The 12,907-nt window shown below is 37.0% G+C and overlaps 1 protein-coding gene across 10 annotated transcripts in view; it reads left to right on the top strand.

The window, feature by feature from the left end:
* The window catches only part of LOC149800885 (uncharacterized), a 66,048-nt gene that overhangs the window by 28,852 nt on the left and 24,289 nt on the right, over positions 1-12,907 (top strand). For 8 of the 10 annotated variants that reach the window (XM_089954924.1, XM_089954930.1, XM_089954926.1 and 5 more), the window contains 14 exons: positions 166-207; positions 814-855; positions 1,458-1,499; positions 2,092-2,133; positions 3,364-3,405; positions 3,993-4,034; positions 4,643-4,684; positions 5,269-5,310; positions 5,910-5,951; positions 6,554-6,595; positions 7,178-7,219; positions 8,556-8,597; positions 12,084-12,125; positions 12,803-12,844. In XM_089954924.1, the coding sequence (XP_089811050.1) occupies positions 166-207; positions 814-855; positions 1,458-1,499; positions 2,092-2,133; positions 3,364-3,405; positions 3,993-4,034; positions 4,643-4,684; positions 5,269-5,310; positions 5,910-5,951; positions 6,554-6,595; positions 7,178-7,219; positions 8,556-8,597; positions 12,084-12,125; positions 12,803-12,844 (588 nt within the window). The remainder of the gene's footprint in view (positions 1-165; positions 208-813; positions 856-1,457; positions 1,500-2,091; positions 2,134-3,363; positions 3,406-3,992; positions 4,035-4,642; positions 4,685-5,268; positions 5,311-5,909; positions 5,952-6,553; positions 6,596-7,177; positions 7,220-8,555; positions 8,598-12,083; positions 12,126-12,802; positions 12,845-12,907) is intronic. The other 2 variants (XM_089954928.1, XM_089954933.1) reach the window with 2 other exon arrangements.

The following is a 12,907-nucleotide window of genomic DNA, read 5'->3' on the forward strand; positions in this document are numbered from 1 at the left end:
TTCACAGCATCAAAGCGCAAAATGAATATAAAGTTGAAAAACGGTACAAATATATTTAGATCGAATGTCGGTTGGGATCACTGTAGTTGGATATTATTTCTACAAGATGATGTTTAAAATAATTCCTACACTCTGGTGTTATCCCCTCATTCCTCTGACTTTCAGGAATGTCGAGTACAACGCCAAAGGCCATCCCAATCATTGAAGGTAAAAACGTTATTCCTTTGAAAATGTTTCAGGACATTAAAATGCGGCAATGTGGTTAGCTGAGACAATGTGTTTACACATTTCTAGTTTTGTACAATCCATGATGATTCAAAGGTATCCACTTGAAAACAAGCATATTATTTACATTGCTCCTTTATTTCTTACAGCTCCTGAAATATCATATTTGAGGATGGGATTGAAATTTGCAGATTATAAATATGTAGCTGATGGAGATGGAGTAACTTAAATCCTTTATTTGTCTCTCTCCTAAGGTCATTAAGTCTTTGTGGATGAAAAATGTTTGTACTGCTGGCTGTCACTCCCAGGATACTCCACACATGCCCTTCTCACCCAGTAAAGTCTTCCTTCAAGAAGTAAACAATGATATATTTGCATTGCTTGTATTTAGACGTCAGCGAAAATACTGTTAGGTGGCTGGTTTCACGATATGTAAGCACAAAATGAAAAGAAAGATGAAGAACGTCACAAATATAAAGATCGAATAACGGCTGGGATCACTTTACTTGGGAGCTAGATTCTATATGATGACGTTTACAATAATTACAATAATATGGTTTTGTCCCATCCTCCCTCTCTCACTTCCAGAAAGGTTGAGTTCAACAACAAAGAATACCCCACTCATTGAAGGTAAGAACATTTTACAATTGAAGAAGTTTCAAGATATTAAAATGAGGCAATGTGGTTGGCTATGACAGTGCCTCTACACTATCGTTTTGTAGATTCCAAGATGTTTCCAACGTCTCCAACTGAACACAAGCATGGTAATTTTAATTCCTTTTTTGTTCCAATACCTTCAGATATATCACGTTTGACGATGTGATAGAAAATTGCAATTGATCACCACGTAGCTGGCAGAGATGTAGTATCTGAAATACGTTCCTTGTCTCTATCCTAAGGTACTTTATTGTTTGTGCATGAAAAATGTTGGTACAGCTGGCTGTCACTCTCAGGATACTCCAAGCATATCCCTCTCACCCAGTAAATTCTGCCTTCTAGAGCTGAACAATGACATCTTTGCTTCACCTCAACTTTGACATCATGCAAAAGACTGTTTGGTAGGTGGTTTCACAATATGTGAGCACGAAATGAAAACAAAGATGAATAATGGTACAAATATATTTAAATCGAATATCGGCTGGTATCAATTTAGTTGGAAATTATTTTCTATATGATGATGCGTACCATAATTGCAATACTGTGATTTATCCCATCATCTCTTTTACTTTTAGTGACGTCGAGTACAACGACAAAGGAAATCCCGATCATTGAAAGTAAGAATATTTTACCTTTGAAATATTTCAGGACATTAAAATCCGGCAATATGGTTGGCTGAAATAGTGTCTTTAAACTTTCGTTTTGTAGATTTCCTGATGTTTCCAACGTCTCCAACTGAACTCAATCATGTTAGTTTTAAGTGGTACTTTGTTTCTAACACCTCCAGGTATATCACATTTGACGATGTGATTCAGGTTTCCAAATTATGATTATGTTGCTGTATGAGATGGAGTCACTAAAAATTTCACCTTATCCCTCTTCTAAGGTCATTTATCGTTTGTGGATAAAAAATATTTGTACTGCTATCTGTCACAACCGGGACTCTCTAAACATGTTCCTCTCACCCTGTAATATCTACCTTTTAGAGGAGACCAATTACATCATTGCAATATCTCAACTTTGACGTCATAGAAAAGACTGGTTTCACAGCATCAAAACGCAAAATGAATATAAAGTTGAAAAACGGCACTAATATATTTTGATCGAATACCGGCTGGTATCACTGTAGTTGGATATTATTTTCTACATAATGATGTTTACAATCATTACTACACTCTGATTTTATCCCCTCTTTCCTCTGACTTTCAGGGGTGTCGAGTTCAACGACAAAAGCCATCCCGACCATTGACGGTAAGAACTTTATGCCTTTGAACATGTTTCAGGACATTACAATGCGACAATGTGGTTGGCTGAGACGATGCGTTTACACATTTCTAGTTTTATACAATCCCTCATGATTCGAAGGTATCCAACTGAAATCAAGCATACTATGATAATTGCTCCGTTTTTTTTACAACTCTTGATATATCATATTTGAGGATAGGATTGAAATTTCCAAATTATAAATACGTAGCTGGAGGAGATGGAGTAACATAAATCCTTTCATTGACTCTCTCCAAACGTCATTTATTCTTTGTGGATGAAAAATATTTGTTCTGCTGGATGTTACTCCCAGGATACTCCAAGCGTGTCCTTCTCACCCAGTAAAGTCTCCCTTCTAGAAGTAAACAATGATATCTTAACTTTACTTTAATTTTGACGTCATAGAAAATACTGTTAGGTGGGTGGTTTTACGGCACGTAAGCACAAAATGAATAGAAAGATGAAGAACGGCACAAACATATAAAGATCGAATACGGGGTGTGATCACTTTTGTTGGGAGCTAGTTTCTGTATGATGTTTACAATAATTACAATACTATGGTTTTATCCCATCCTCTCTCTCACTTTCATACAACGACAAAGAATATCCCGATCATTCATGGTAAGAACATTTTACCTTTGAAAATGTTTCAGGACATTAAAATGCGGCAATGTTGATGGCTGGGACAGTGTCTTTACACTATCGTTTTGTAGATTCCTTGCAGTTTCAAACTTCTCCAACTGAACACAAGCATGTTATTTTTAATTTCTTTATTTCCAACACCTTCAGATATATCACGTTTGACGATGTGATTAAAAATTGCAATTTATGACCACGTAACTGGTAGAGATGGAGTAAATGAAATAAATTCCTTGTCTCTATCCTAAGGTCATTTATCGTTTGTGTATGAAAATGTTGGTACTACTGGCTGTCACTCCCAGGATACTCCAAGCATATCCCTCTAACCCAGTTAATTCTGCCTTCTAGAGCTGAACAATGACATCTTTGCTTCACCTCAACTTTTACGTCATGCAAAAGACTGTTTGGTAGGTGGTTTCAATGCATGTAAGCACGAAATGAATAGAAAGATGGATAACGGTACAGATATATTTCAATCGAATATCGGCTGGTATCACTTTAGTTGGAAGCAATTTTCTACATGATGATGCTTACAATAATTGCATTACTATGGTTTATCCCATCATATGTTACTTTCAGATACGTCGAGTACAACGAGAAAGGAAATCCCGATCATTGAAGGTAAAAACATTTGACCTTTGAAATATTTCAGGACATTAAAATGCGGCAATATGGTTGGCCGAAATAGTGTCTTTAAACTTTCGTTTTGTAGATTCCCTGATGTTTCCAACGTCTCCAACTGAGCACAATCAAGTTTTTTTAATTGGTTTTTTGTTTCTAACACCTCTTTGTATATAACATTTGACGATGTGATTCAAATTTCCAAATTATGATTATGCAACTGTGTGAAGTGGAGTAACTGAAAATTTCTCATTCTCCCTCTCATAAGGTCCTTTATCGTTTGTGCATGAAAAATGTTTGTGCTGCTATTTGTCACAACTGAGACACTCTAAACATGTTCATCTCACCCTGTAATATCTATCTTTTAGAGGATAACAATGGCATCATTGCATTTTCTCAACATTGACGTCATAGAAAAGACTAGTTTCACGGCATGAAAGCGAAAAATGAATAAAAAGTTAAAAAACGACACAAATATATTTTGATCGAATATAGCCTGGGATCACTGTATTGTATATTAATTTCTACATGATGTTTACAATAATTGCTACACCTTGGTTTTATCCTCTCTTTCCTCTGACTTCCAGGAATGTCTAGTTCAACGGCAAAGGCCATCCCGATCATTGAAGGTAAGACCCTTATACCTTTGAATATGTTTCAGTACATTTAAATGCGGCAATGTGGTTGATTGAGACAGTGTCCTTACACTATAATTTAGTAGATTCCTTGATGTTTCCAACCTCTCCAACTGAACACAAGCGTGTTATTTTTTTTTTTTTTGCTCCTTTATATCTAACATCTTCAGAGATATCACTTTTGACGATGTGATTGCAAATTGCACGTTGATACCACGTAGTTGGTAGAGGCGGAGGAACTGAAATGCATTCTTTGTGTCTATCCTAAGGTCATTTATCGTTTGTGCAAGAAAAAGATTGGTACTGCTGGCTGTCACTCCCAGGATATTCCAAGCATGTCCCTCTCACCCAGTTAATTCTGCCTTCTAGAGCTGAACAATGACATCTTTGCTTCACCTCAACTGTGACGTCATGCAAAAGACTGTTTGGTAGGTGGTTTCACAATATGTAAGCACGAAATGAAAACAGAGATGAATAACGGTACAAATATATTTAAATCGAATATCGGCTGGTATCACTTTAGTTGGTAGCTAATTTCTACATGATGATGCCTTGAATAATTGCAATATTATGGTTTATCCCATCATCTCTTTTACTTTCAGAGACGTCAAGTCCAACGACAAAGGAAATCCCGATCATTGACGGTAAGAACATTTTACCCTTGTAATTATTTTAGGACATTAAAATGCGGCAATATGGTTGCCGAAACAGTGTCTTTAAACTTTCGTTTTGTAGATTCTCTGATGTTTCCAACGTCTCCAACTGAACACAATCATGTTAGTTTTAATTGGTACTTTGTAACACCTCCAGGTGTATCACATTTAACGATATGATTCAAATTTTCAAATTATTAATATGTAGCTGTGTGAGATGCAGTAATTGAAAATGTCTCATTGTCCCTCTCCTAAGGTCATTTATCGTTGGTGCATGAAAAATGTTTGTGCTGCTATCTGTCACAACTGGGACACACAAAATATGTTCCTCTCACCCGGTAAAATCTACCCTCTAGAGGTGAACGATGATATCATTGCAATATCTCAACTTTGACGTCATAGAACAGACTGGTTTTACAGCATCAAAGCGCAAAATGAAAATAAAGTTGAAAAACGGTACAAATATATTTAGAACGAATATCGGCTGGGATCACTGTAGTTAGATACTATTTCAACGATGACGATGTCTACAATAATTACCACTCTGGTATTATACCCTTTCCTCTGACTTTCAGGGATGTCAAGTACAACGACAAAGACCATCGCGAATATTGAAGGTAAGAACTTTCTACCTTTAAAAACGTTTCAGGACATTAAAATGCGGCAATGTGGTTGGCTGAGACAATGTGCTTACACGTTTCTAGTTTTGTGCAATCCCTGATAATTCCAAGGCATCCAACAGAAAACAAGCATATTGTTTTAATTGCTCCGTTGTTTCTTACACCTCCTGATTTATCTTATTACAGGATGTGATTGAAATTTGCAAATTATGAAAACGTAGCTGGTGGACATGAACCCTTTCCATGGCTCTCTCCTAACATCATTTATTCTTTGTGGATGAAAAATTATTGTACTGCTGGCTGTCACTCCCATGATACTCCAAGCATGTGTTTCTCACCAAGTAATCTCTCCCTTTTTAGAAGTAAACAATGGATATATTTGCTTTACTTAAATTTTGACGTCATAGAAAATACTGTTAGGTGGATGGTTTCACAGCATATAAGCAAAAAATGAATAGAAAGATGAAGAACGTCACAAACATATATAGATCTAATAGGGGCTGGGATCATATTAGTTGTGAGCTAATTTCTATATGATGATATTTACAATAATTACAATAGTATGGTTTTATCCCATCGTCGTCTCTCACTTTCAGAGAAGACGAGTACAACGACAAAGGTTCTGCCGATCAATGATGGTAAGAACATTTTACCTTTGAAAATATTTAAAGACATTATAATGCGGCAATGTGGTTGGCTGAGACAGTGTCTTTACACTATCGTTTTGTAGGTTCCTTTATGTTTCCAACGTCTCCAAATGAACACAAGCATGGTATTTTTAATTGCTTCTTTATTTCTAACACCTTCAGATATATCACTTTTGACGATGTGATTGAAAATTGCAATTTATGACCACGTAGCTGGTAGAGATGGAGGAACTGAAATGCATTCCTTGTCGCTATCCTATGTCATTTATCCTTTGTGTATGAAAGATGTTGGTACCGCTGGCTGTCACTCCTAGGATATTCCACGTATGTCCCTCTCATCCAGTAAATTCTGCCTTCTACAGGTGAACAATGACATCTTTGCTTAACCTCATCTTTTACGTCATGCAAAAAACTGTTTGGTAGGTGGTTTCACAGCATGCAAGCAAGAAATGAAAACAAAGATGAATAACGGTACAAATATATTTCAATCGAATATAGGCTGGAATCACTTTAGTTGGAAGCTATTTTCTACATGATGATGCTTACAATAATTGCATTACTACGGTTTATTCCATTGTCTCTCTTGTTTTCAGAGACATGGAGTACAACGACAAAGGAAATCCCGATCATTGAAGGTAAGAACATTTTACGTTTAATAATATTTCAGGACATTAAAATGCGGCAATATGGTTGGCTGAAACAGTGTCTTTAAACTTTCCTTTTTGTAGATTCCCTGATGTTTCCATCGTCTCCAACTGAACACGATCATGTTATTTTTAATTGTTACTTTGCTTCTAACACCTCTAGGTATATCATAGTTGATGATGTGATTCAAGTTACCAAATTATGATTATGTTGCTGTATGAGATGGAGTAACTGAAAATTTCTCATTGTCCCTCTCCAACGGTCATTTATCGTTTGTGCATGAAAAAAAAATGTCTGTACTGCTATCTTTCACAAGATATTCCTTCTCTACCTGTAATGTGTACCTTTTAAGGTGATCAGTGATATCATTGCAATATGTCAACGTTGACGTGATAGAAAAGACTGTTTTCACAGCATGAAAGCGCAAAATGAATATAAAGTTGAAAACGGCACAAATATATTTAGATCGTATATCGGCTGGGATCACTGTAGTTGTATATTTTTTTCTTCATGTTGATGTTTACAATAATTACTACACTCTGGTTTTATCCCCTCCTTCCTCTGACTTTCAGGGACGTCGAGTACAACAACAAAGGCCATCCCGATCATTGAACGTAAGAACTATACACCTTTGAAAATGTTTCAGGACATCAGCTCAGTTCGCAAATATCTTTCAGTTGATGCAACTAAAGCACTTGTGTGTTCATTAGTACTTTCAAGACTGGACTATTGTAACTGAATTCTGTCTGGTTCATCTCAATATCTACTCCAGAAACTTCAAAAAGTTCAAAACACAGCTGCTCGGATCATACTTAGAGTACCACGATCAGAGCACACCTCCCCGCTGCTCTGTACCCTACACTGGCTATCCATTCGATCCAGAATCAAACACAAAATTTGTTCTCTGTGCTACATTTCACTGTCGGACTCTACCTATCTGACCTCACCCATGTGTACACACCAGCAAGATACTTACGTTCCTCTTCTGACAATCGTATACTCATTATTCCCACTATGAAAACAAAGTCATATGGACAGCGTTCTTTTGCATACCAGGGCCCAGCAACGTGGAATGAATTGCCCGCTGAACTTAGACACAAAGACACAGTGATCACATTCAAGAGGGCTCTCAAAACTCACTTATTTCGACAGCAAGAACAAACTTAAAGACCTAATAATGTTTCCTACCTGAAATATTCTCAGCATGTTTTTTATTTTTTAATGTTTTTCTAATTTCATGTTGTTTGTTTTTGTAATCAAATTATTATGTTTCATATCTTATAGGTGTTGTCTAATGTTGTAAAGCGCTTACAGCTTCTAAAGATTAGGCGATATACAAAGTCCTCATTATTATTATTATTATTATTATTATTATTATTATTAAAATGCGACAATGTGGTTGGCTGAGACAATGTGTTTACACATTTCTAGTTTTGTACAATCCCTTATTATTCAAAGGTATCCAACAGGAAACAAGCATATTGATTTAAATGCTCCTTTGTTTCTTACACCTCCTGATATATCATATTTGAGGACGTGATTGAAATTTGCAAATGATGAATACGTAGCTGGTGGAGATGGAGTAACTTAAATCCTTCCCTTGGCTCTCTCCTAACGTCATTTATTCTTTGTGGATGAAAAATGTTTGTGCTGCTCGCTGTCACTCCCAGGATACTCCAAGTATGTTATTCTCACTCAGCAAAGTCTCCCTTCTAAAAGTAAACAATGATACCTTTGCTTTACTTAAATTTTGACGTCATAGAAAATACTGTTAGGTGGATGGTTTCATAGCATGTAAGCACAAAATGAATAGAAAGATGAAGAATGGCACATACATATATAGATCGAACAGGGGCTGTGATCACTTCAGATAGAAGCTATTTGATACATGATGATGTTTACAATAATTACTATAATATGGTGTTATGCCATCCTCTCTCTCACTTTCAGAGATGTCAAGTGCAGCGACAAAGGCCATCCCGATCACTGATGGTAAGAACATTTTACCTTGAAAAATGTTTCAGGACATTTAAATTCGGCAACGTGGTTGTCTATGACAATGTTTTCAATTCGTTTCTTAGATTCCCTGACTGATGTTTCCCACGCCTCCAACGCAAAACAAGCATGCTGTTGTTGATTGTTCCTTTGTTTCTAACACCTCAAGGTATATCACATTTGACGATGTGATTCAAATTTCCAAATTATGACTATATAGCTGGAAGAGATGGAGGAACTGAACTTGTTTCCTTGTCTCTATCCTGAGGTCATTTATCGTCTGTGCATTAAACATGATTCTACTGCTGTCACCTCCAAGCATGTCTCTCTCACCCAGTAAAATCTACCTTCTTACGGTGAACAAAGATATTATTTGCGTTACTTCAACCTTCACGTCATAGAAAAGACTGTTAGGTAAGTGGTTTTAGAGTATGTAAGAACAAAATGGGGAAAAAAAGATGAAGAACGGCAGAAATATATTTAGGTTGTAGAGCGGCTATGATCACTTTAGTTCGAAGATATTTTCATGATATTGAAGTTTGGAGTAATTACTACATTCTAGTTTTATCCCATCTTGCCTCTCACTTTCGGAGATGTCGAGTACAACGACAAATGCCATCCCTACCATTGAATGTAACAACATTTTAACTTTGAAAATATTTCAGGACATTAAAATGTGGCAAGGTGGTTGGATCAAACTTGTTTGTTAAACTTTTTTGTTGTTGTTGTTGTTGGGTTTAACGCCATTTGTCAGCACACGATAGGCTATGCATGGCGGCCAGAATTGATGGTGGTGGAAGAACCACCGACCCACGAGAAGTTACTGGAAGCTTTCTCACCTATCCACATTGGCTGATTCCGAGACTCGAACAGTCGCAGACAGAGGTGAGATGGCAGTGATCCGTAACGGAGACCGTTTTAGACCACTCGGCCACTCGGGGCCCCCTTTTTGTTTTGTAGATTCCCTGATGTTTCCATCATCAACTGAAAGCAAGCATGGTAATTTAATAGCTACTTTATCTCTTACACCTTCAGATATATTAGCTTTGGCGATGTGATTGCAATTTGCAAATTATGAATACGTAGCGGGTAGAGATGTAGTTACTGAAATACTTTCCTTGTCTCTGTCCTAAGGTCATTTATCGTTTGTGCATGAAAATGGTGGTACTGCTGGCTGTCACTCCCAGGATACTCCAAGGATGTCCCTCTAACCCAGTAAAGTCTTCCGTTTGGAAGTAAACAATGTTATCTTTGTTTTACCTCAACGTTGACGTCAAAAGCAAAGACTGTTATGTGGGGTTTCACAGCATGTAAGCACAAAATGAAAAGAAAGATGAAGAACGGCATAAATAAATATAGACCAAGATGGGTTTGGGATCACTTCAGGGAGATGCTATTTTCTTCATGATTATGTTTAGAATAATTACTGTACTATGGTTTTATGTCATGCTCTCCCTCCCTCACTCACTCCCTCACTCCCTCCCTCATTCACTCACTCACTCCCTCCCTCATTCACTCACTCACTCAGATGTCGGTTACAGTGATAAAGGCCATAACGATCATTGAAGGTAAGAAGTGTTTGCCATTAAACGTGTTTCATGACATTTAAATGAGGCATTTTGGTTGGCGGAGACAATATCTTTATTTTTTTTGTTTCATAGATTCCCTGATGTTTCCAACGTCTCCAGCTGAAAACAGGCATGCTCTTATTAATTGTTCCTTTGTTTCTAACTCCTCCATGTATGTCACACTTGACGATGCGATTCAAATTTCCAACTTATGAGTATGTAGCTAAAAGAGATGGAGGAATTCAATTACTTTCCTTGTCTTTATCCTAACGTTATTTATGGTGTGTGCATCAAATATGTTTCTAATGGCATCTCTCACAACCATGACACTCAAAGCATCTCTCCATCGCCAGGTAAAATCAAACTTGTACAGGTGAACAATGATATCATTGTATTACCTCAACTTTGACGTCATAGAAAAGACAGTTTGCTACGTGGTTTTACTGCAGGTAAGCACACAATTTAAATAAAGATGAAGAACAGCAAAAATATATTAAGATCGAGTAGGGTATATTAAGATCGAATAAGGTCTATGATTAATTCAGTTGGAAGCTTTTTCTACATGATGATCCCTCCTATGATTACTACACTCTGGTTTTATCCCATCTTGCCTCTGACTTTCAGAGACGTCGAGTTCAACGACAAAGGCCATCCCGATCAGTGAAGGAAAAAAATGTTACCGTTGAAAATGATTCAGGACGTTGAAATGCGGCAATGTGGTTGGCTGAGACAACGTGTTTACACGTTTCGTTTCGTAGATTCCCTGATGTTTCCCACGTCTCCAACTGAAAACAAGCATAGTATTTTGAATTGGTCCTTTGTTTCTTACACCTTCAGATATAAAACAGTTGACGAAGTGGTTGAAATTTTCAAATTATGACCAGGTAGCTGGTGGAGATGAAGTGACTGAAGTACTTCTCTTGTCTCTATCCTAAGGTCATTTTTCTTTTGTGCATGAAAAATGTTGGTGCTGCTGGTTGTCGCTCCCAGGATACTCAAAATATTTTCCTCTCCCGCAGCAAAATCTACCTTTTAGAGGTGACCAATGATATCATTGCATTAACTCAAACTTTTTGACGTCATAGAAAAGACTGTTCCGTGGGTGGTTTCACTGCATATAAGCACAAAATCAATATAACGATGAAGGACAGCACAAATATATTTAGATAGGACAAAGTCTGTGATCACTTTAGTTGGAAGCTATGTTCTACATGATGATGTTTAAAGTAATTGCAACGCTTTTGTTTTATCCCGTCTTGGCTCTGTCTTTTAGAAATGTCGAGTACTTCGACAAAGGCCATCTGGATCATTGAATGTAACATTATTTTACTTTGAAATTGTTACAATACATTAAAATGCTGCAATGTGGTTGCCTGAGACAATGTGTTTACACGTTTTATTTGTAGATTCCCTGATGTTTCCAGCGTCTCCAAATGAAAACAAGCATGGTATTTTCAATTGTTGTTTTGTTTCTACCACTTCCAGATATATCACATTTGACGATGCGATTTAAATTTGCAAATTATGAGAATGTAGCTGGAAGGGATGGAGTAAATTATATGCTTTCCTTGTCTCTCTACTAAGGTCTTATATCGTTTGTGCATGAAAATTATTTGTCCTGCTGGCTGTCACTCCCAAGATACTCCAAGCATGTCCCTCTCACGCAGGAAGGTCTGCCTTCTTGTGGTGACCAATGATATAGTTATATTACCTCAACTTTGCCGTCATAGAAAAGACTGTTAGGTTTGTGGATTCACACCATGTAAGCACAAAATGAGTACAAAGATGAAGAACGGTACACATATATTTAAATCGAATAGCGGTCATTATCGCTTTAGGTGCAAGCATTTCTCTTCATGATGTGTACAATAGTTACAATACTATGGTTTTATGGTATCCGTTCTCTCACTTTCAGAGATGTCGAGTACAATGACAAAGGTTAATCAGAACATTGAAGGTAAGAACATTTTACCTTTGAAAATATTTAATACATTATGGTTTTGTCCCATCTTGCCTCTGACTTTCAGAGATGTCGTGTACAACAACAAAGGCCATCCCGATCATTGAATGTAACAATATTTTACCTTTGAAAATGTTTCAGTACATTAACATGTGGCAATGTGGTTGTCTGAGACAATGTGTTTACACTTTCGTTTTATAGATTTCCTCATGTTGACAACGTCAACAACTGAAAACAAACATTGCATTTTGAATTGTTCCTTTGTTTCTAACACTTCCAGATATATCACATCTGGCGATGTGATTGAAATTTACAAATTAATACCACGTATCTGGAAGAGATGGAGCAACTGGAATACTTTCCTTGGCTCTGTCCTAAGTTCATTTATTGTTTGTGCATGGTTGTCACTCCCTTGATTTTCAGATCATGTCCCTATCACCGAGGAATGACTCCCTTCTAGAACTAAATAATGATATTTTTGCCCTCAGCTTTGACGTCATGCTGTAAGGTGGGTTGTTTCAGAACATGTAAGTACAAAATGAAACTAAAGATGAAGAACGGCACAAATATATTTAGCGGCTAGAATCACTTTAGTTGGAAGCTATTTTCTGCATGATGATGTTTACAGTAATTACTTCAATCTAGTTTTATCCCGTCTTGCCTCTGACTTTCAGCGATGTCGAGTACAACGACAAAGGCCATCCAGGTCAGTGAAGGTATGTACCTTTTACCTTTGAAAATGTTTCAGGACATTAACTTGCGGAAATGGGGTTGGCTGA

Source organism: Sinohyriopsis cumingii, chromosome 4 (genome assembly GCF_028554795.1).
Source record: "Sinohyriopsis cumingii isolate HCF-2022 chromosome 4, ASM2855479v2, whole genome shotgun sequence".
In the NCBI taxonomy this organism is placed as follows: Eukaryota; Metazoa; Mollusca; class Bivalvia; order Unionida; family Unionidae; genus Sinohyriopsis; species Sinohyriopsis cumingii.